General features: G+C 38.6%; 1 protein-coding gene across 6 annotated transcripts in view; it reads left to right on the top strand.

The window, feature by feature from the left end:
- The window catches only part of MGAT4A (alpha-1,3-mannosyl-glycoprotein 4-beta-N-acetylglucosaminyltransferase A), a 123811-nt gene that overhangs the window by 40333 nt on the left and 62719 nt on the right, over nucleotides 1–20759 (top strand). For 5 of the 6 annotated variants that reach the window (XR_011490534.1, XM_070474674.1, XM_070474676.1 and 2 more), the window contains 2 exons: nucleotides 9267–9434; nucleotides 10841–10981. Coding sequence is in view for 5 of the 6 variants with exons in the window: in XM_070474674.1 (XP_070330775.1) it covers nucleotides 9267–9434; nucleotides 10841–10981 (309 nt within the window). In the remaining variant the exon portion in view is untranslated. The remainder of the gene's footprint in view (nucleotides 1–9266; nucleotides 9435–10840; nucleotides 10982–20759) is intronic. The other variant, XM_020903951.2, reaches the window with a different exon arrangement.

Below are 20759 nucleotides of genomic sequence, written 5' to 3'. Positions count from 1 at the left end.
TGTTTATTTGTGGCATTTTTTTGACATGGGTTTCTTTGGCTTTACCCTGTTTGGTATTTTCTCAGCTTTTTGAATCTTTATGAAGGTTTGTCTCTTGCCAAATTTGGATTCGAACCATAATTTCTTCTAATATTTTTCCCACTCTGCCCTCTCTCTTTTCCTTCTGGGACTCTGATGATAGGAATGTTAGATTTTAGATCTTTTGTTTTAGTTCCAAAGGTTTCTGAGGCTCTTAATTTTTTTTTTCAGTCTGTTTTCTCTTTGTTGTTCAGATTGGGTTATATTGATTATTTTTCTCAAGATTCACCAATATTTTGGGGGGCCCTCTCTGTTCTTCTATTGAGCTCATCCGTTAAGATTTTTGTTTCAACTCTTGTATTTTCTGTTTTAAAATTTTCATTTGTGTTCTATAATTTTTATCTTCTGTTTCTCTGCTTAAGGTTTCTGTTTCTTTTCCATTTATTTAGTTTGCCTGTTGAAGCATTTATATGATGGCTACTTTAAGATCCTTATGAGATAATTCCAACATCTGTGTCATCTTAGTGTTGGCATATATTGATTGTCCTTCGTCATTCAAGTTGAGCTTTGTCTCTTTACTAACATGATAAGTGACTTCAGTTGTATCCAGGGCATTTGTGTATTATGAGAATATGGGTCTTATTTAATTTGTCCATCTTCACTGACCCCCTTCTGACACCATTCTGGGAGGGAGAAAGGGAATGTTACCTTGTTACCACCAGGTGAGGATGGAAGTCCAGTCTTCTTACTTGGCCTCTTCTGATACCACTCTAGCTGGCAGTGGGAGAGGTCCCACTAACACCTCAAACGGGTATTCATCACTGCTGCAGATGACGGTATTCATCACTGCGCAGGTCACGGAAGTCCTGGCCTCTCATTCAGTCCTCTCTGCTACCACCCGTGCGCGTGTGCGTGCGTGCGTGGGCGTGCATGTGTGTGTGTGTGTGTGTGTCCACGTCCTTGTTACAGTTAGGCAGGGGTGGACGTCTAGGCTCCCTTCATGGCTTTTGCCTAAAGGGCAGAGATGGGACTTTTTTTTTTTTCCACCTCATAGTCTTTGACTGAAATAGAATAGTTATTGTAGAAAATTTTTCCTGTCTTGCTAGGTCATCCTTGGACTTTGGCTAGACAGAGTGAGATCTTGGGGCATTTCTGTGCCCTCCTGTTGGTGTTTCCAGGATGCCGGCTTCTCTGACGCCAGTCTGGAATGTAAGAAGCAAAAAGAAAACTCAGCACACTCACTGTTATGTAATTCCTTGGGTCCCAAGATCTCTTCTGTCTGCTGTCTTCCTACTGTGTAGAGTTTTCTGTATGCTTAATATATAATGTACAGGGTTTTCATTGTACTTAGTGTGAAGGATAGGGAGAAATATGTCTACTCTGTTTTGGTCTGTAACTGGAAATCCTCATCTTGAACCTGAGAAAAGTCATTTAGGATATTGTCATCTGAAGATTTGTAGTATGATATTTCACTTTTAGGACTGAATTGACCAACATTGTTAGAATTTACAGTTCCACATTCATGTTCTGATTTATCTTAATCATTTTGAAACATTTTCCACTGGCAGTTTTCTTCTCTTTGCCATGATGAGTACAAGAAGGAAAAATCCTAAATTTTCATTTGTATTCATTAAAGATTATAAAAGACTACAAAGTTGGGGTCTCCAGGCAAGTGGACTATTTCCGTCAATTGGAGAATCAAGTCCTTGGTAATTTGAAACAGACAACAGAGAAGGCTATCGTGGGGTGCATGGGGGAGCATAAATATGTGAAAGGAGAAATGAGAGGTGTGAAGTTTGTGGTTGAAAATGAAAAGTCCAAAAAGACACAAAGAAGAAGAATTTGAAAAGGGTTTTACAGAAGAATAGGAAGGGAAAAAGGTGGAAAACGAGGAAAAGAGGAAAGTGAGGAGATGGAAGAAAAAATCATGAAATTGGTCATAAAAGAAGTAGTCATGTGCAGCTAGCACGTTCATTAGGAGAGCCAGTCCACTGGGTAGAATTGATTAATTACCAGTGTTCTCTTTTTTAAGTAAAGATGATTCTAATGAATAAAATGCTCTGTCTTGAAAGATTCTTCCTAGAAAAATATATACCATTGTATATTTCACTCGGCTGTGTCTGACTGCGAGTTCTCCAAGCCAGAATACAGGCTGTAGCCTGTCCCTTCTCCAGAGGATCTTCCTGACCCAGGAATCAAATCGGGGTCTCCTGCATTGCAGGTGGATTCTTTACCAACTGAGCTATCAGGGAAGCCCCTATATTTTAGAATACAAATTTTTTTTTCCTTTTGGGAGCAAAGCGACACCTTTATGGAAAACGTCTGCCAGTAAGTTTAAGTTCTTAAGGAAAATAGTTACCATCTGGTGATTTTTACCCTGAGTTCCTTATGGCTTATTGAATTTGAAAAAATCAGGTTGCATAAAATCATTTATATTTTTTAGAAGTAAAGAACTGTTGTTATGGCTAAGTACCTTTATCCTAGGTTATGCAAATTATTGTTTTTCTTCTCATTTCACAATGATAATACCCTGTCTTCAAGGGAAATCAGGGGAAGTGATTGCAACTATTGCAACTATTTAGATGAAGTTAATATTTCTAAGAAAGTGTGGGTTATAGATATGTGCAGCATTATTTTATATCTTAAGGTTTTGTGCTTTACAAGGTCAATGGATAGATTTTTACTTGTTAAACCTCTACTTGGAAGTTTGTTTTGTTTTGAATGACATCATTAATAATTCTATTACTTTAGGGGACAACTTACAAATAGTGATCATGTTCCAGAAGACTTTTCAACTGTAGCATATCTGTTATTCACTACTTAGGGTCCTGTTGTATAAGCATAGTGAAAACATCATGTAAGGGAACAAATTGAATTATATTCTTTGTTTTAATGTAAATAAAATATATAATTCTATATATCGGTGAGCCCCATTTTCCCTTTTGAGTTTTGAAGGGTACAAGTTATCTTCACAGTTCATGTTTATATCATGGGTTCTGACTGAAAGACTCCAAAAGTAGGCAGTGATCTTTTTCATTCCTGTAACTCTTAAGAGAGACCTTGGAAATAGGTGTTGGCTGAATATTTCAAAATCCTTTCTGTCCCCAGTGTAACTTCAGAATTTTTTAAAAAACTGTGTATTTATTAAGCTGCGTCGATATTGGTTGCAGCACGCGGGATCTTCATTGTGGCCTGTGGACTCTTGAAGTTGTGCTCAGGCTCTTTAGTTGCTCCCCGGCATGGGGGATCTTAGTTCCCTGACCAGGGATCAAACCCGCGTCGCCTGCATTGCAAGGTGAATTCTTAACCACTGGACCACTAGGGAAATCCCTGAATTGAGGATTATGGACCTAAAATTTTTGATGAACCCCTCTTCTCCTCGGAGCTCTTAACATCTCACCCGGAGGAGAGAAGGGAGTAGGGGAGCAGAGCAGCATTAATTTCCAGGCTGCTGGAGTCTAGACCCACGTTGAGGACAGTGGATCCCTCAGTGCTGCTCACCCAGGAGCTCAGCATCTACTTGGAGCTTGTTAGAAATTCTCAGGCCCCGTGTCAGACTGGAGAAGGAAATAGCAACCCACTCCAGCATTCTTGCCTGGGAAATATGGACCGAGGAGCCTGGCAGGCTGCAGTTCATAGCATCACAAAGAGTCGGACACAACTGAGCATACACGTCAGACCTGCTGAATCAGAATCTTTGGAGGATGGGGCCAGAATTTCATGTTTGGCAGGCTCTTTCTGGTGGTTCTTATGCCCAAAAAAGTTAGAGAAACAGTGAGACAAATCTTGTTTGTAATTTTTAGCTATCCATTCTCCTTAGAAATGTCTTCAGATTCTGTTCTTTTAGCCCGTTTCATTCGGTCTCCTGTTTCTGACTTTTCTAGGCTTTTAGTCTCCTAAACTATCTTCTGAATCCAGTTCTTTAATTTTTTTCTTTGAGAGATCTGTTCATGGGAAAGTGTCCATAGTTTCATGTAGGCCTTCTCCTTTCTGTTTTAAAATGGTTGTATAAGAATGGTGAATGTGGAATAAAATGTTTTCAAAAACAGTGGCTTCCTAAAGTGTGTAGCTTGTTAAATTTTAGAATCTGTTACAGGGAGTTTTTCATATATTTAAGAAAATTTTTTTCTGTATGAAGTAGTTCAGTATAGTACCAAAGAACAGAGGGATGGATCAGATGGTTTGTCAACCTTCTTTCCAGTGCCAGAATTTTATTATTTAATAAATACTAAAATTAAATAATTTAAAAATATGTTAATTTTTGATAATTTTAATTTCAACATAAAAAGCCAGTTTTTAAATGTTAGCTCATAGAATTAAGTACTACCACCCAACATCTTGCTGATAACAATGAAAAAAAATGTTTTTTGTTTGACTTTTATGTACTACATATTGGGTATTACTTATTAGTGCTTCTTTGTGTTAATTTCTCATCTGTACTATTTATAAATTTTCAAATTAAATTGTTGAGTCTGAAGCTATTGTTGAACTGTATGAAATTACCATTTTTTTTGGTCAAAAATGTTCAAATACCAGCAGTTTCATATGGTTCAGCTAGTAATTTGAAAACCTAAAGGTACTCTTTTCATTGGAGAACTGACTTGTTTACTGATTTGAAGAAATGAAAGTGGTTTCTTTAGAAATTTTGTATGTTTCAGATTCTTAGGTTCACAGAATGTGATTTATAGTTTTAATGTCTAATGTGGGCATGTGCTTTTCTACAATTAAGAAAAAAAAAAAAAAAAAAGCTAGATTCAGCCTTCAATAAAAACAAACCAGTGACCAAAACCAGGGATTTTCAGTAAGGTTGTGTAAAAAAGTTCCCTCATGGTTTCCTGCTAGGTTCTCCTATAGAAGCTGATTGAAATGATTCAAAGAAATACAAAAATAAAAATTTTGTCAGTAACATTAAAAATAGGACATTGTCAAATACATATCACTAATTTTATGGAGTTTTTCGCCTATTATGATAGAATTTGAACTTTTTCTGAGAGCTGGTAAGCCACTCTCCCCAAGAGAGTAAGGTGGTACTATGGAAAATACACATGGAGAAAATACTGGAAGTCACTGGTAGTGCTATGTTTGGGTGGACAGTGGCGGATACGCTGGGAAGGATGATTGTAGGAAAACCATGTGTAACGTTCCCTGATTACAAGAGTCAGTGGTGTCCCTTGGAATTCCAAGCAGGACTAGCTGAGACCTTTACTGCACAAAGTCTTGACCCTAGGTAGTGTAGACTTGCTCTGATGTCATGGAGAGAACACTTTTTAAATTTTATTTTATTAAAGTGTAGTTGATTTACAGTGTTGTGTTTCAGTGTACAGCAAACTGATTTAGTTATACATACATATATATATATATATACACACTTTCCTGTTTAGTATTCTTTTTCATTATAGTTTATCACAGGATATTGAATAGAAGTCCCTCTGCTCTACAGTAGGACCTTATTGCTTATCCATTCTCTATAATAGTTTGTATCGGCTAATCCCAAACTCCCAAGAGAGAACACTTTTAATATGAAAGGGTGGAGTTAGAAGCAAATGGGAATGAGATGGGAAATGACCCATTTTGAGCACTTTCATAGCTATATGCTGTGTGGAGTGACAGTAGCCGTAGCATCTGAATCTGAAAGAAAATATGTGTGACTCTCAACCCAAGACATCTTTTCAAAAGCATGGCCACTTCACCTCAAAGTAGGGGAGGCAGATTGGAATCACTGGCTGGTCTGCCAGCCAGTGAGGCTGACCTCTGGGAAGGTAGTTTCCAAAAGTACCAAGACAGGCATGTAGGGCAGAGACTGGCCTCAGGCCCACATCCCTCCTACCACAGAAGAGCTGCTGAAAGACCAAACCTGTGTGCCATCCCATCCTCCTGCTTACTTTTAAAAAACTTCTTACTTTTAAAAAAGTTTCAACTAAGATGAAGTTATAACTTCTCTATGCATTTTATGTATTATGAACATGTTGCCTCTTATTGTTTTATCTATCTGTAGAAACTTGTTTCTTTTCAGAACCAGGTTAAAATACATTACAGAAATCATGCCTTTTTACTCCTGAATAATTTTATTTCCTAAGAACAGGGAATTCTCTTACTTTACGACAGTCAGGTGTCAAGAATTAAAAATTTATGCACCATGTTGCATACTCTGTAGTCTTCTTTTTTAAAAAAAAAAAAAATCTTTTTGCCACACCATGACACATGTGGGATCTTAGTTCCCTAACCAGAGATGGAACCTGCGTCCCCTGCATTGCAAGGTGAAGTCTTAAGTCACTGGACTACTGGGGAAGTCCCTGTAGTCTGTCTTCTGTTAGTTTGTCCCAGTAATGTTCTTTATAGCGTTTATTATTTTTTTTCTGTTCCAGACCCCATCCAGGATTGTCACTTGTATTTAGTTGTACCATACAGTGTTTGTCTTTCTCTGTCTTGTATCCATGTTTGATTGTCACTCAAATCTGTTATTGCTTGAACAGTTGCAAAGGGGTGATTTTCTAACATTCATCCTTTTTTCATAATTTGTAAGCTGGCATTCCACTGTGAAAAACACTCTTCTGTCCTCTGTTAATTGTTATTTATTGAAATGGACTTACAGATTCTTACTTTGTTTAGTAAGTTAAAAGTGATTGCCATCAATATTTGCTTTGATACTTCAGTTGCCCTGGATTTGGCCAGTGAGAGCCCGTCGGGGGCTTCCTGTGTCCTTTTGACATACCCTGTCTTGTTTTTTAAATTGAAGTATATTCTTTGTTTATTTATTTGGCCATGCGGCAGAGCATGTGAGATCTTAGTTCTCCAACCAAGGATCAAACCCCCCTGCATTGAAAGTGCAGAGTCTTAACCACTGGACCACCAGGGAAGTCCCTTGGCCTGCTTTTTTAAAAAAATAACATTTTCTTACTTGACCCAAGGGTGCTCCAAGTTCACCTTAAAGTTATTTCTTCCACGGGTTCTAATGCTTTATTAGTGGCGGGTGTCTAGAAGCCACTGTCTTGGCGCCTTGTTGGGTGTAGGAGGTAAAGAGGGAGAGCTCACAGAATAGTTGGCGCCTGCTAACTTTGGACCAAGCCTGCTTGGTGTGGTCAGCTTTTGTCCCCACTGCCTGCACCTGGCAGTCACCATGGTTTTCATTTCTAGAGCCATATAGTCTATTCTGATCTCAGAGTGAGTTCCTTGTTACTGCGTCTAGCTTTTTTGAACTTTTATTTATTTATTTATTTTTCATTTATTTTTATTAGTTGGAGGCTAATTACAACATTGCAGTGGTTTTTGTCATACATTGAAATGAATTAGCCATGGATTTACATGTATTCCCCATCCTGGTCCCCCCTCCCATCTCCCTCTCCACCCGATCCCTCTGGATCTTCCCAGTGCACCAGGCCCGAGCACTTGTCTCATGCATCCAACCTGGGCTGGTGATCTGTTTTTGAACTTTTAAAAACATTCTTTTACTTAATTGACGTGTCAAAAGTGAAGTTCCAAAATTTTTTTGCTAGTTTGAAAGGCGTTGCATTTATTATTTAGCTTAGGTTAGAGTTTATCTTTTTTATTTTTTGCAAGATTGGGTTTTCCCATTTAGAATTAATAACTGAGTTAATTTTTTTTTCTTTCATTACAGGCTCTAGGAAAAGGCTTATAGATTTTTTAAAAATTTAATATTTTAGGCATATAGTTTTTTATCACATAACTCTTGAGTGCCTCTTACAGTATAATTGTTAATAGTTTTGTGTTTGTGAATAGTATTTGTATAACATTTCTTTTGTTGTGAATGTACATGTATGGAAAAGTACCTAGACCATGAATGTATGGTAATGAATTTTATATAACCGCTAGCCAGGCCAATGACTAGGACCTTGTTGGCACCTTGAGACTCCCCATATACCCTTTCCTAATCACAACTCCTGCCTCCTTCCTTCCCTCCCACAGCCAGCAGGTAAAGTAAAGCTGTTTACATTGTTCAATACAAGGAAAGATGACAGTTAAGCAAGGAGACCTTATTATCTGCCCCAGATTCTTAGGCGATATTTACTGTGTGGTCCTTTATGTAGGGGACAAGGAATAAGGCAACTGACAGTTTTTAAGACTAGCTTTATGAAACAGGCAGATTTCTGTTCCTTAATTCTGTTCTTACTGAGTCCATCCTTAAGTAAAGCTGAGATTACAATATTAATTAAAAGTAGTCTTTCCAAGATTTGTTTCATTTAGATGTCAAATTAGTAGTTGCCTTAGATTATCTAAGATTATCTATTAGCTTGATAGAGATGCCAAAACCGTTCTGATTTCTCTTGTTTAATAAGGTTGTGGAAATTGCTTCACCAGCCTCAGCTCCCTTTCAGTGCTGCTGATCAAGATAAATGCATGGTTTCTTTTCTGCAGTCTCTCAGATTTTGGTGTCCAGTTCTGTCCTGGGGCCTCTGTACATGGGGTACATCATATTTGAGCTCTCTCGTCCTATTATTTCAGTGTCTACATTTATCCCCTTGTATTTCCCAGAGTAGGCTTTCCTGGCATGGGATTGTCTCAAATTCAAGTTATTGACTTTTTAAAAAATTGTATTTATGTTTTTGGCTACACCTCTTAGTTGCAGCATGTGGGATCTAGTTCTCTGCCCAGGGATCAAACCCAGGCCCTCTGCATGAGGAGAGCGGAGTCTTAGCCACTGGACCACCAGGGAAGTCCCCAAGATAATTGACTCTCTTGTCCTCTTACATCTATCTGAGTGATTTGTTAGGCATTAGGTATTTGACCCAAGTCTGGCCTGGGGGAATTTTTGCAGAATAGAAAGTACAGAAGAAACAGCCTATGGAAATGGATGGTTATGCTATAAATGTTATATTCATTATATTATTAGATATATTATCATCAGTTTCAATGATTCATCTCTACTTTCATACAAATAGGGTCTTTACGGCTGTCTGTACCTTTTAAGAAATGATGTTGGTATCATGCTTGAAGTGTTAGTTCCAAAAACGTTGTCTTTTTCTCCCTATTTTTAACTTTCCAAAGTGCTAATTAGAAAGAGCTCACCTTCTTACAGATATTGATAGCACTGTGTTACTGGTGGCTTTGTCACCACTTTCTTAGTTCAGACTTTTTTATTTTCAGTTCTATCTCACTGAATTCAAAAGTGAGTTATCTGTTTCTGAAAAATGCAGCTTTAGAATTTCTGATGTTACGGTTCAGTTTTGATTATAATGGCGTTTTTATGTCTTTTTAAGAAATGCACCATTAACAACTAGTTTTGTTTTTAGAAAAAGTGATTGCTTATCAACGAGAATTTCTTGCTCTGAAAGAACGTCTCCGAATAGCTGAACATAGAATCTCTCAGCGCTCTTCTGAGCTCAGCGCTATTGTACAGCAGTTCAAGCGCGTAGAAGCAGAAACAAACAGAAGTAAGGACACAGTGAATAAGTTTTCAGGTACAGGCACTGTTTTCTGTTTTATGGAAAGATCGTATTTTCAGAGAGTTATGTGAACTATTCTCTTTGAAAGCTGTCTACAGTTGCTTATCAGCCAGCATTTGTTAACCTCTACACAGAAAAATCACCACGCCGAGCTCTTTCTGTTGTTGCTAATTATAAAACAATTTTATTAATTGCTAAATTTGATTTAAAGAGAGTAATATTCAGTTAAATTTCAGTTATATACGTTTCATTGACAATAGTGAAGAAACAGCATGTTTTAAAAACATACAATAAGAGGCTAAAATTTAACTTGGTGTTTATGATTGTTTCTCTTTGTGACTTGTATGGACTTCAGATGAACTCCGGGGAGTCTGCGCTATTTGAAGCAATTAGTGCTTTTAAATATGACTTACAAGAAATAAAAAAGACATAGTTTTACAATGGGTGCTTTGAATGCATAAAAGTTAAATTCCTAAAAGGGAAATCACTGAACAATAGGATGAAATGTTTTAGGGTTTTTGATGCTGTTCTGAATAGCTGAAACATTATATTATCACCACAGTTTAATATATTATTTAATCTGCTAATTTAATTTGAAGGTGAATATTGTTGTCTTATAATTTGTAGGTTGTTGCTTTAACATAAGATTAAACTTGAATTTCATGTATGATAGTCCTTTTGCATTTCTTCCATGAATTTTCGGTTCTGAATTTTTGGAATATTTTAATGGAGTTTTCTTTTTTTCTTTTTTTTAAATGGAGTTTTCATATTGTTCTATATGAAATTATTGTCGAGGTTACCAGTCCTTATTGCTTACTTCCTTATGTCAAAAGTTAAGTTCTAGTTCAGTGAAATTTGAAACGATATTCCTTATCCTGTCAAGGTTTTATTTTTATATTATATTAAATGGTTCATTGGTTCCTCTCATAAAAACTGAAAAATGATTTGAAAGTTATGAACTGTACCAAAGATACTCAACTTGTGTTGTTTAAATTACTGTACTTGAAATTAAAAGAAAAATCTTCTATGTGAAATTTTGGGCAAATGTAGTAGCATAAAAAAGTGGAAGCTACTGGTGGTTTTTGTATTTGTTATTATTACATTTTCATGAATGGGTCACTTGTTTAAAGTCTGTCCCCTTGTGCTCGAGTTCTGACATATTACAAAGATGAGGAGTTCATGTCCTACCTTCACATAGAACTTTAGCTCACATATAGCTTTATTTAGACTGTTCTCAACATCATGACTCTGTGAGACTCTGATTGCAGTGTCCATGGAAATCTCACTCACCACAGTATGAGAGAAAAATTTAGGAGAGAAAATTCTTTTAGTTTTCATACATTTTTACTGCTGTCTTGGTAGCATCTGTAACATCTAAAAGTAAGGTATTACCATGGAATGATTATCCTTCTGTGTTTCAGATGATACTCTAAAGATATTAAAGGAGTTAACAAGCAGAAAGTCTCTTCAGGTGCCAAGTGTTTATCATCATTTGCCTCATTTACTGCAAAATGAAGGAAGCCTTCAACCTGCCGTTCAGATTGGAAATGGACGAACAGGAGGTATTTGTTTGTTTCCTATTGTAGTTGCATTGCTGATCTGAATTGTGTCTTGGAGTATAATGTGGTATTAACTTTACTGAGGCTTTCAGTGGCTAAGTCAAATATCTCTTTGTGAATGTCACATTGCACTTGAAAATATGCAGGTTATTTTCAAATATCTTTTGATACTGATTTCACAGTGATAAGAACACACTCTGTATGATTTCAATACCTTTAGACCAAAAAATTGCTTTTTATCCCTGGATATGTTCCAGTGTCTCCTAGTTTATAGTTTATGGGAACTTGAATTTGTATCCTGCTGGTGTGTGAAAATTGTATAAATCTTAATTACGTTCAGTTGGTTCATGGTGCTTTTCAGGTCTACTATATCCTTCTACATTTCTGTCTCTTCATTCTATTAATTTCTGAGAGTTTGATATTGCAACTCCAACTAAAAATTTTAATTTATCTACTTAAAAAATAATTTAAAAACAAGAGGAAAAAAAGAAAAATGCACATTAGTACTCTTAGTTGAATAGTCTCAATTTAAATAGTTACAAGCAAATTAAGTATTTGTATATTATATAAATAAAATTAATTTATACCAGCATCCTCATGCAAAAGAGCCATTTGTGAATCTTGTAGCATTCAATATGCTTACTAATAGAACTTTAATAAAAGTTTTAGTTTATTTTAAAAAAATCACCATCTGAGTAAGATTCTGTAGCCATTTCATGCATTTGTTGTTTTAGACTGTTTATTTATTAATAAGAATCAAATTTTTAAAAAGTAGAAGTATTTTTAAAGTCGTTTAAAACCTCCAAGATCTCGTATAGGTTCTTTTAAAGTCAGTTCTTCCTGTTTCATGAATGTGACATTCTCTCTTTTTTGAAGTTGCTTTTTCTATCCCATTTGTTAAAGATTTTTTCATCATAAATATAATAAAATCTTAGTCAACCAGCCTCTCAGTAGTTAACATTCTTATTAAGTTGAAACTGTTTTCTAAAGATAGAAAAAGCAGACAACGTGGGGAAAAACAACCAAGAAAACCTGCAGATTTTCTTTAAAAATCTTTCTTCCTAACTTTAGGCAATGGTTCTTAATATTTTTAAAGTAATAGAACCCTTTAGTTATTTTAAGAAATCTATTAACCTTCTACTTAGAAACATGCTACTAGAAAAGTAATTTTATATGTAATTTCTGGGGTTTTGTGGAGCCCTAGAACCTATCTAGGCACTGTACATAAAGAACTTCAGTTTATTTATTTATTTTAATTAATTTTTTTTTGTGGACTCCCCAGTGAGCCCCTTTTTTTTTAAAAATTTTTAAATTTTTTGGCCACACCACTTGGCATATGGGACTGAACCTTCTCCCCATGCGTTGAAAGCACAGAGTCTTAACCACTAGACTGCCAGAGAAGTTCCCAGGAGCATCAGTTGTTTCAGATCAAAGAAAACTGCTTTTTGCTTACAATTCTGTTCTTCCCAGGTCAGGCTGATTAAGGAACACTACTCAGACCAGCTCATCCTTCTAAGGGTAAGAAGGGAGAAGAGTGGCCAAGGCAGCTACTGACCTCCTCAAGAAAGGAATTCTCACATCCACCCATCCTCCCGCAGATTTACAAAGGCAGACTGCAATAAACTGGCACAGCAAGCACAGATGGGTCAAAGGCCATCTTGTATAACTTGGGTTCCCAGATATTTAAGAAAACCAACATCATGAATGACTTAGTGACTCACAGAGCAAGCAGACTGTAATATTAAGACATATTTTCAGAGGGATTAGAAGTGAAAGCTCGTAAGTGACTATTTATAAAAGGATCAGTTAGACATCTTTGTGTTTTTATTTTGATATTTGTATTTTAAGTTTCCATGTTGTAAGGATGGATATAGCTAAAGATCAATTTAGTGATCAGAAAGGTTGAGCTGGCTGTGGAGTTCTTCTAGAATGCAACATAAAGGATACGAAGAGTTCAGACAGACAAACATTCTGAAATTTATCTAATAGGAATTTGAGAAAGAGAACAAAGAGAGTAAGTGGGAGAAATAATCAAATAAACAGTAGAAGAAAATTTCTTTGAAGAAACACACGTGTCTTCAGATGAAGGACTCACTCTGTGCTGGGCAAGGTGGTTGAAAAAAGACCCTCCACAGGTTACCTGTCAGAAGGCATTACTGATTTGGTAGAGGCTAGTGGGTAATTCTTTAAATATTTGCTGAAGTTAAAAGAAAAAATGGGGAGACTTCTCTGGTGGTTCAGTGGCTCAGACTCTGTGCTCCCAATGCAGGGGGCCCGGGTTAGAGCTAGATCCCATATGCCTCAACCAAGAGTTAGCATGCCGCAACTAAAGGTCCCACATGCTGCAGCCAAGACCCAGTGCAGCCAAAAAAATCCACGAGCGCTTGTGTGAGTTTTGTTACACAAAATCAGATGTGATTCCTAGTCTTGTCATCCTCATTCTACTAAAGGAAGAATGTTTTAGTCAAATAACCAACCACATAAACCATTGTACAGTTAAACAATGCTAATGATATAAAGGATGGTTTGAGAATGAATAGAAAGAGTATTAATTAAAGAGTTTAGTCTTGAAAAATACATTTGACCTGAGCTCAGAGAATAAGGTAGTTTACTGGTAAAGATGGGTGAATTGGTTTCCTGTTGCTGTGTAGCAACTTGAGACCACACAAATTTATGATCTTATAGTTGGGGTGGTCAGAAGTCCTAAAATCAGTGTGTCCATGGTAGTGTGTTTCCTTTGGAAGCTCTGGAGGAGAGTCCGTTTCTTTGCCTTTTCCAGCTTCTAGAGACACCTACATTCTTTAGTCTGTGGGCCCTTCTTTTATCTTCAGAGCATAGCATCTTCAAATTTCCCCCTGAATCTGACCGTTTAGCTTCATTGCCACACCTTAGAGCAGTACAGATCATTGGGACATGCCAATACCTAAGGTAATAAATGTTTGTTAGGTTTTTCATAGTTTACTTGGCAGCTCGGTCATGTAGTTTTTTCCACAGATCTAACAGGTCTACGAGTAAAGGGAACCACACACTTGCTCTGTGATGCGTTTCCAATGAGTAATTTATTTTTAACAAAGATAAACTGAGTAATTAAAGAAATGCCAAATTAAGGTTGTTCTTGATTTTTAAAGGAAATAAGTACTCGATTGAAAACTTCCTGGAAAGTGGAAGAAAACTGATACAACTGTTGATATCTCTGTCAATTTATAAACTCCATGAAGCAGTGGCCTTAGCTAGCCTAGGACTGTGTTTTATTTTATTTTTTTTAGACGGTTTACTTTGTATTTCAGTTCAGTTAATTCGCTCAGTCATGTCCGACTATGCGACCCCGTGGACTGCAGCACGCCAGGCCTCTTTGTCCATCACCAACTCCTGCAGTTTACTCAGACTCATGTCCATTGAGTCAGTGATGCCATCCAACCATCTCATCCTTTGTCGTCCCCTTCTCCCCCTGCCTTCAACGTTTCCCAGCATCAGGGTCTTTTCAGATGAGTCAGTTCTTCACATCAGGTGGCCAAAGCATTGGAGTTTCAGCTTCAGCATCAGTCCTTTCAATGAATATTCAGGACTGATTTCCTTTAGGATTGACTGGTTGGATCTCCTTGCAGTCCAAGGGACTCTGAAGAGTCTTCTCCAAAACCATAGTTTAGCAGTATCAATTCTTCGGTGCTCAGCTTTCTTCACAGTCCAACTCTCACATCCATACATGACTACTAGAAAAACCATAGCCTTGACTAGATGGACCTTTGTTGGCAAAATAATGTCTCTGCTTTTTAATATACTGTATAGGTTGGTCATAACTTTTCTCCCAAGGAGTAAACATCTTTTAATTTCGTGGCTGCAGTCACCATCTGCAGTGGTTTTGGAGCAAAAAAAAATAAAGTCTTCCACTGTTTCTCCATCTATTTCCCATGAAGTGATGGGACTGGATGCCATGATGTTAGTTTTCTGAGTGCTGAGCTTTAAACCAACTTTTTCACTCTCCTCTTTCAGTTTCATCAAGAGGCTCTTTAGTTCTTCTTCACTTTCTGCCTTAAGGGTGGTGGTATCTGCTATCTGGGGTTATTGCTGTTTCTCCCAGCAATCTTTTTTTTTTCATTTATTTTTATTAGTTGGAGGCTAATTACTTCACAACATTGCAGTCGGTTTTGTCATACATTGACATGAATCAGCCATGGAGTTACATGTATTCCCCATCCCGATCCCCCCTCCCACCTCCCTCTCCACCCGATTCCTCTGGGTTTTCCCAGTGCACCAGGCCCGAGCACTTGTCTCATGCATCCAGCCTGGGCTGGTGATCTGTTTCACTATAGATAATATACATGCTGTTCTCTCGAAACATCCCACCCTCGCCTTCTCCCACAGAGTCCAAAAGTCTGTTCTGTACATCTTGATTCCAGCTTGTGCTTTTTCCAGTCCACCATTTCTCATGATATACTGTGCATAGAAGTTAAATAAGCAGGATGACAATATATATGACAATATATATGTACTCCTTTCTTGATTTGAAATCAGTCTGTTGTTCCATGTCCAGTTCTAACTGTTGCTTCCTGACCTGCATACAGATTTCTCAAGAGGCAGGTCAGGTGGTCTGGTATTCCCATCTCTTTCAGAAGTTTCCACAGTTTGTTGTGATCTGCACAGTCAAAGGCTTTGGCATGGTCAACAAAGCAGAAATAGATGTTTTTCTAGAACTCTCTTGCTTTTTCGGTGATCTAGCAGATGTTGGCAATTTGATCTCTGGTTCCTCTGCCTTTTCTAAAACCAACTTGAACATCTGGAAGTTCACGGTTCACTTATTGTTGAAGCCTGGCTTGGAGAATTTTGAGCATTACTTTGCTAGCATGTGAAATGAGTGCAATTGTGTGGTAGTTTGAGCATTCTTTGGCATGCCTTTCTTAGGGATTGGAATGAAAACTGACCTTTTCCAGTCCTGTGGCCACTGCTGAGTTTTGCAAATTTGCTGGCATATTGAGTACACCACTTTCAGAGCATCATCTTTTAGGATTTGAAATAGCTCAACTGGAATTCCATCCCTTCCACTAGCTTTGTTCATAGCAATGCTTCCTAAGACCCACTTGACTTCACATTCCAGGGTGTCTGGCTCTAGGTGAGTGATCACACCATCATGATTATCTGGGTCATGAAGATCTTTTTTGTACAGTTTTTCTGTGTATTCTTGCCACCTCTTCTTAATATCTTCTGCTTCTGTTAGGTCCATACCATTTCTGTCCTTTATTGTGCCCATCTTTGAATGAAATGTTCCCTTGGTATTCCTAATTTTCTTGAAGAGATCTCTAGTCTTTCCCATTCTATTGTTTTCCTCTATTTCTTTGCATTGATCGCCGAGGAAGACTTTCTTATCTCTCCTTGCTATTCTTTGGAACTCTGCATTCAAATGGGTATATCTTTCCTTTTCTCCTTTGCCTTTCACTTCTCTTCTTTTCACAGCTATTTGTAAGGCCTGCTCAGATACCCATTTTGCTTTTTTGCATTTCTTTTTCTTGGGGATAGTCTTGTTCCCTGTCTCCTGTACAGTGTCATGAACCTCTGTCCATAGTTCATCAGGCACTCTGTCTATCAAATATGGTACCCTAAATCTATTTCTCACTTCCACTGTATAGTCGCTAGGGATTTGATTTAGGTTATACCTGAATGGTCTAGTGGTTTTCCCTACTTTCTTCAATTTAAGTATAAATTTGGCAATAAGGAGTTCATGATCTGAGCCACAGTCAGCTTCCAGTCTTGTTTTTGATGACTGTATAGAGCTTCTCCATCTTTGGCCGCAAAGAATATAATCAGTCTGATTTTGGTGTGACCTTTGGTGACGTCCTTGTGTAGAGTGTTCTCTTGTGTTGTTGGAAAGAGGGTGTTTGCTATGACCAGTGCGTTCTCTTGGCAAGACTCCACTAGCCTTTGTCATGGTTCATTCTGTACTCCAAGGCCAAATTTGTCTGTTACTCCAGGTGTTTCTTGACTTCCTACTTTTTCATTCCAGTCCCCTATAATGAAAAGGACATCTTTTTAGGGTGTTAGTTCTAGAAGGTCTTGTCGGTCTTCATGGAACCGTTCGACTTCAGCCCCTTCAGCGTTACTGATCGGGGCACAGACTTGGATTACTGTGATGTTGAATGGTGTGCCTTGGAAACGAACAGAGGTCATCTGTTGTTTTTGAGACTGCATCCAAGGACTGCGTTTTGCACTCTTTTGTGATGGCTACTCCATTTCTTCTAAGGGACTCTTGCCCGCAGGAGTAGATGTGGTGGTCAGTGTTATGTGGCAGCCTGGATGGGAGCGGAGTTTGCAGGAAAATGGATACATATGTATATATCTCTGAGTCCCTTCCCTTTTCGCCTGAAACTATCGCAACATTGTTAATTCCTATACCCAAATACAAAATGAAACTATGAGCCATGCCCTGTGGGGCCACCGGATGAGTCATGGTGAAGAGTTCTGACAAAATGTGGTCCACTGGAGAAGGGAATGGCAAACCACTGGAGTATTCTTGCCTTGAGAACCCCATGAATAGTATTTTGTATTTGGGTGTAGCCAGTTAATAGTGTGATAGTTTCAGGTGGACAGCAAGGGACTCAGCGATACCTGTATGTGTATCCATTCTCGCCCAGCCTCCCCTCCCATCAGGCTGCCCCATGACATTGTGCAGAGTACTCAGAGTACCACACAGTAGGTCCTTGTTCCTCATCCATTGTGAATATCACACTGTGCACACGTTCATCCCCAACTCCCTAACTCTCTCTTTCCCATCCCTCCCACCAGCAACCATGAGTTCCTTCTCTGAGAGTTTCTTCCTGTGTTGTAAGTTGCAGCTGTGGTTTTAGATTGTCTAGTGCATTACAGGTGTATTACAGACGCACAGTTCATCCTTGAATGGGAAACACTGGCAGAGATTCAGTGGGACTGTACCTAGGCCAGCCCTGGGGCTCTTTTTCTGTTTGGCTGCTCGATTCACTGTGCTCCTTACATCAGGATGACGTGTGTGCTTAGTCGCTCAGTCACGTCCAACTCCTTGTGACTCCAGGGACTGTAGCCCACCAGGCTCCTCTTGTCCATGGAATTCTCCAGGCAAGAATACTGGAGTGGGTAGCTATTCGCTTCTCCAGATCTTTCCATCCTAGGGTTTGAAACCAAGTCTCCTGAGTCGCAAGAGGATTCTTTACCGTCTGAGCCGAGGGAAGCCCCATTAGGAGGATGATACAGCCTTATTGTTCATGTTGCTGACGTTTTTCTTCCAAACTCTGACCCCTTAGAATACATTCGTTTTCTACCTTGTAAACCATAGAAGAAGGATTGTAGCAAACAGGACAGGCTGGGTTATGTGGTGGTAACTAACAACCCCCCAAATTTAAGTAATTGAAAGTTTATTTATTTCTGCTCAAAGCACATGTTCATTAGGGTTAGTAGGGGACTTCATGCATCACTGACCACTCCGGATCCAGGCTGGGGGAGCAGTTGCCATGTTGAACGGGACTGGCTGCTCTGCTGAGCAGAAGAGATTTCACACTGCAGTTCCAGTACTCAGGACGTGATTCACACGTGGTGGCGACGCATCGTTATCAGTCAGATCCTCTCCCCCCAGGTTCTCCAGCCAGTCGGGTGGCTCTAGTGGTGAAGAACCCTCTTGCCAGTGCCAGAGACACAGAGGCGTGGATTGGATCCTGGGGTTGGGAGGACCCCCTGGAGGAGGGTGTGACACTCCAGTGTTCCTGCCTGGAGAATCCCATGGACAGAGGACCCTGGTGGGCCACAGTCCATGGGGTCGCAACGAGTTGGACACGACTGAAGTGACTTAGCACACAGCATGCACAAAGAGGACCTTACCACATGTCCAGAAGGCAGGAAAGAGCTGTCCTTTTTTTATGGTATTTTGTGAATTACCACTGGCACGGATACTCTTAATTCTGTAGATTTAGCTGAAATTAGTACTTTCCTTTTTAGTGCTTTTGGAGACCTTGAGTGCCTTGGTTTAAACTAAAGAATTTCTATTTCATCTCCAAAATAGTCTATTGGGGAAAAATGGCTCCTTCTCTAAACATGCCATCTAAACTTTCGTGTCTATTCTCCACAAAGTTTGGTAACCTTTTAAGATTGCAAATTGGATACTGTCACTTCCCCACTTACTACCTTACAATGGCTTTCACTTGCACAAAACTCAAACTAAATTTAAGGTTATATGTGATCTGATCCTGAACTGATGCCTCTGAATCTAATCTCATTCTGCTTTGGATACATTCTGTTCTTGCTCTTCATGACTACCTTAAGACCATTCTGTCTTCAGCACCCAGCTGTTTTCTCATCTTCATCATCTTCTCTTTCTCGTCATTAATTACCAGCTCAGTTGATATTAGAGTGTCTGTCCGTGACTGTACTGTCTCTAGAGGTACCTTTCCTTCCCCCGTCCTCTGCACATTCTTTCTAATATTGCCACGTTTTAGGATTATTGTTGTTGCTGTTCAGGTGCTAAGTCATGCCCAACTCTTTGTGACCCCATGGACTGAAGCACAACAGGCTCCCCTGTTCTCCACTCTCTCCTGGTATTTTCTGAGATTCCTGTCCATTGAGTTGGTGATGCTATCTAACCATCTCATCCTCTGCCGCCCCCGTCTCCTTTTGCCTTCCTTCTTTCCCAGCATCAGGGTCTTTTCCAATGAATCAAGATTATTAACAATTATTTATCTTTTTCCATCCTCTAGAATGTGTTCAGTAAGAAAGGTCCCATGAAGGCAAGGACCTTATCTGTGTTGTTTACTCTTATATCCCTAACACCTAGAATAACGCCTTGAATTTAACATGTTCAATATGTACGTTCAAAACAAATATAGCACATCTTTTTTTGAGTCCTTGAAAACTCTTCAGCCCAGAATGAGAGAGACGATTATGGTATTCAAACTTGGGGGTTTCCCTTCAGCTATTTGGACCTTAGTATTCTGAACTGCACAATCCTGGTAGTAACATCATGGATCCATAAGCTTTAAGCCTCCTTCTAGCTTTAAAAGTCTATGACCTCTAAGTATTGGGTTGGCCAAAAAGTTCATTTGGATTACAGAAAAAGTTGATATTCTGTAGTATAGTATCTCATAAATTGTTACATAATTAAAACTTCATTTTAAATTTTGCAAGCTACTTCTCCACTGATATATAACACTTAGGATACTAAGACTTTGAAAGATGTTATTTTTAAAAACATTGTGAAATACTGTAATGTATGTGTTCCTAAATATTACTGTGCTATGCAGAATTGTGTCATAAAATGCTTAAAATGGGGTTAGGCTCACAACACTCAAAAACCACTGTCAGTTGCACACGAAGAAAAGATAAGCTAATAAAAGCAGTGGCACAATGTTGCACATATTGAATGAAGGAGACATGCATAAATACTACAATAAATATGATATTCTATCAACACCTTGTGAAAAGGACTTGAGGTTTGCTTGTTAAAGTGGCATTCAGGGGGACTGCCGCTTGGAAGGTTTTTGTGAAGTGGTGCAAAGTGGGTGAACTGAATTCTGGTGGAAAGTTGTAGCACCAGAAATAGACGGGTGTGGTTCTCAGCGTGCAGTGACTGGGACAGCTGTGCATTATTTTTACCCAGCTTGGGTCACTTTTCTGAACTCAGTCCACATGGGTACAGTTTTCTATGCTCACCTAGTAAGTGTTTGTCCCAGGGGGAAATTGCATAAAAGCCAGCATAAAATCCATGTCATGCCCAAATTGTTCTCTAGTGTATTCATCATGTCAGAAGAATGCTTCAAAACGAGAGTTATGG

This window comes from Odocoileus virginianus, chromosome 2, assembly GCF_023699985.2.
Source record: "Odocoileus virginianus isolate 20LAN1187 ecotype Illinois chromosome 2, Ovbor_1.2, whole genome shotgun sequence".
NCBI classification, from domain to species: Eukaryota; Metazoa; Chordata; class Mammalia; order Artiodactyla; family Cervidae; genus Odocoileus; species Odocoileus virginianus.
Note: the sequence above shows the minus strand (reverse complement) of the source record. Positions and strands in the feature narration are given on the sequence as shown.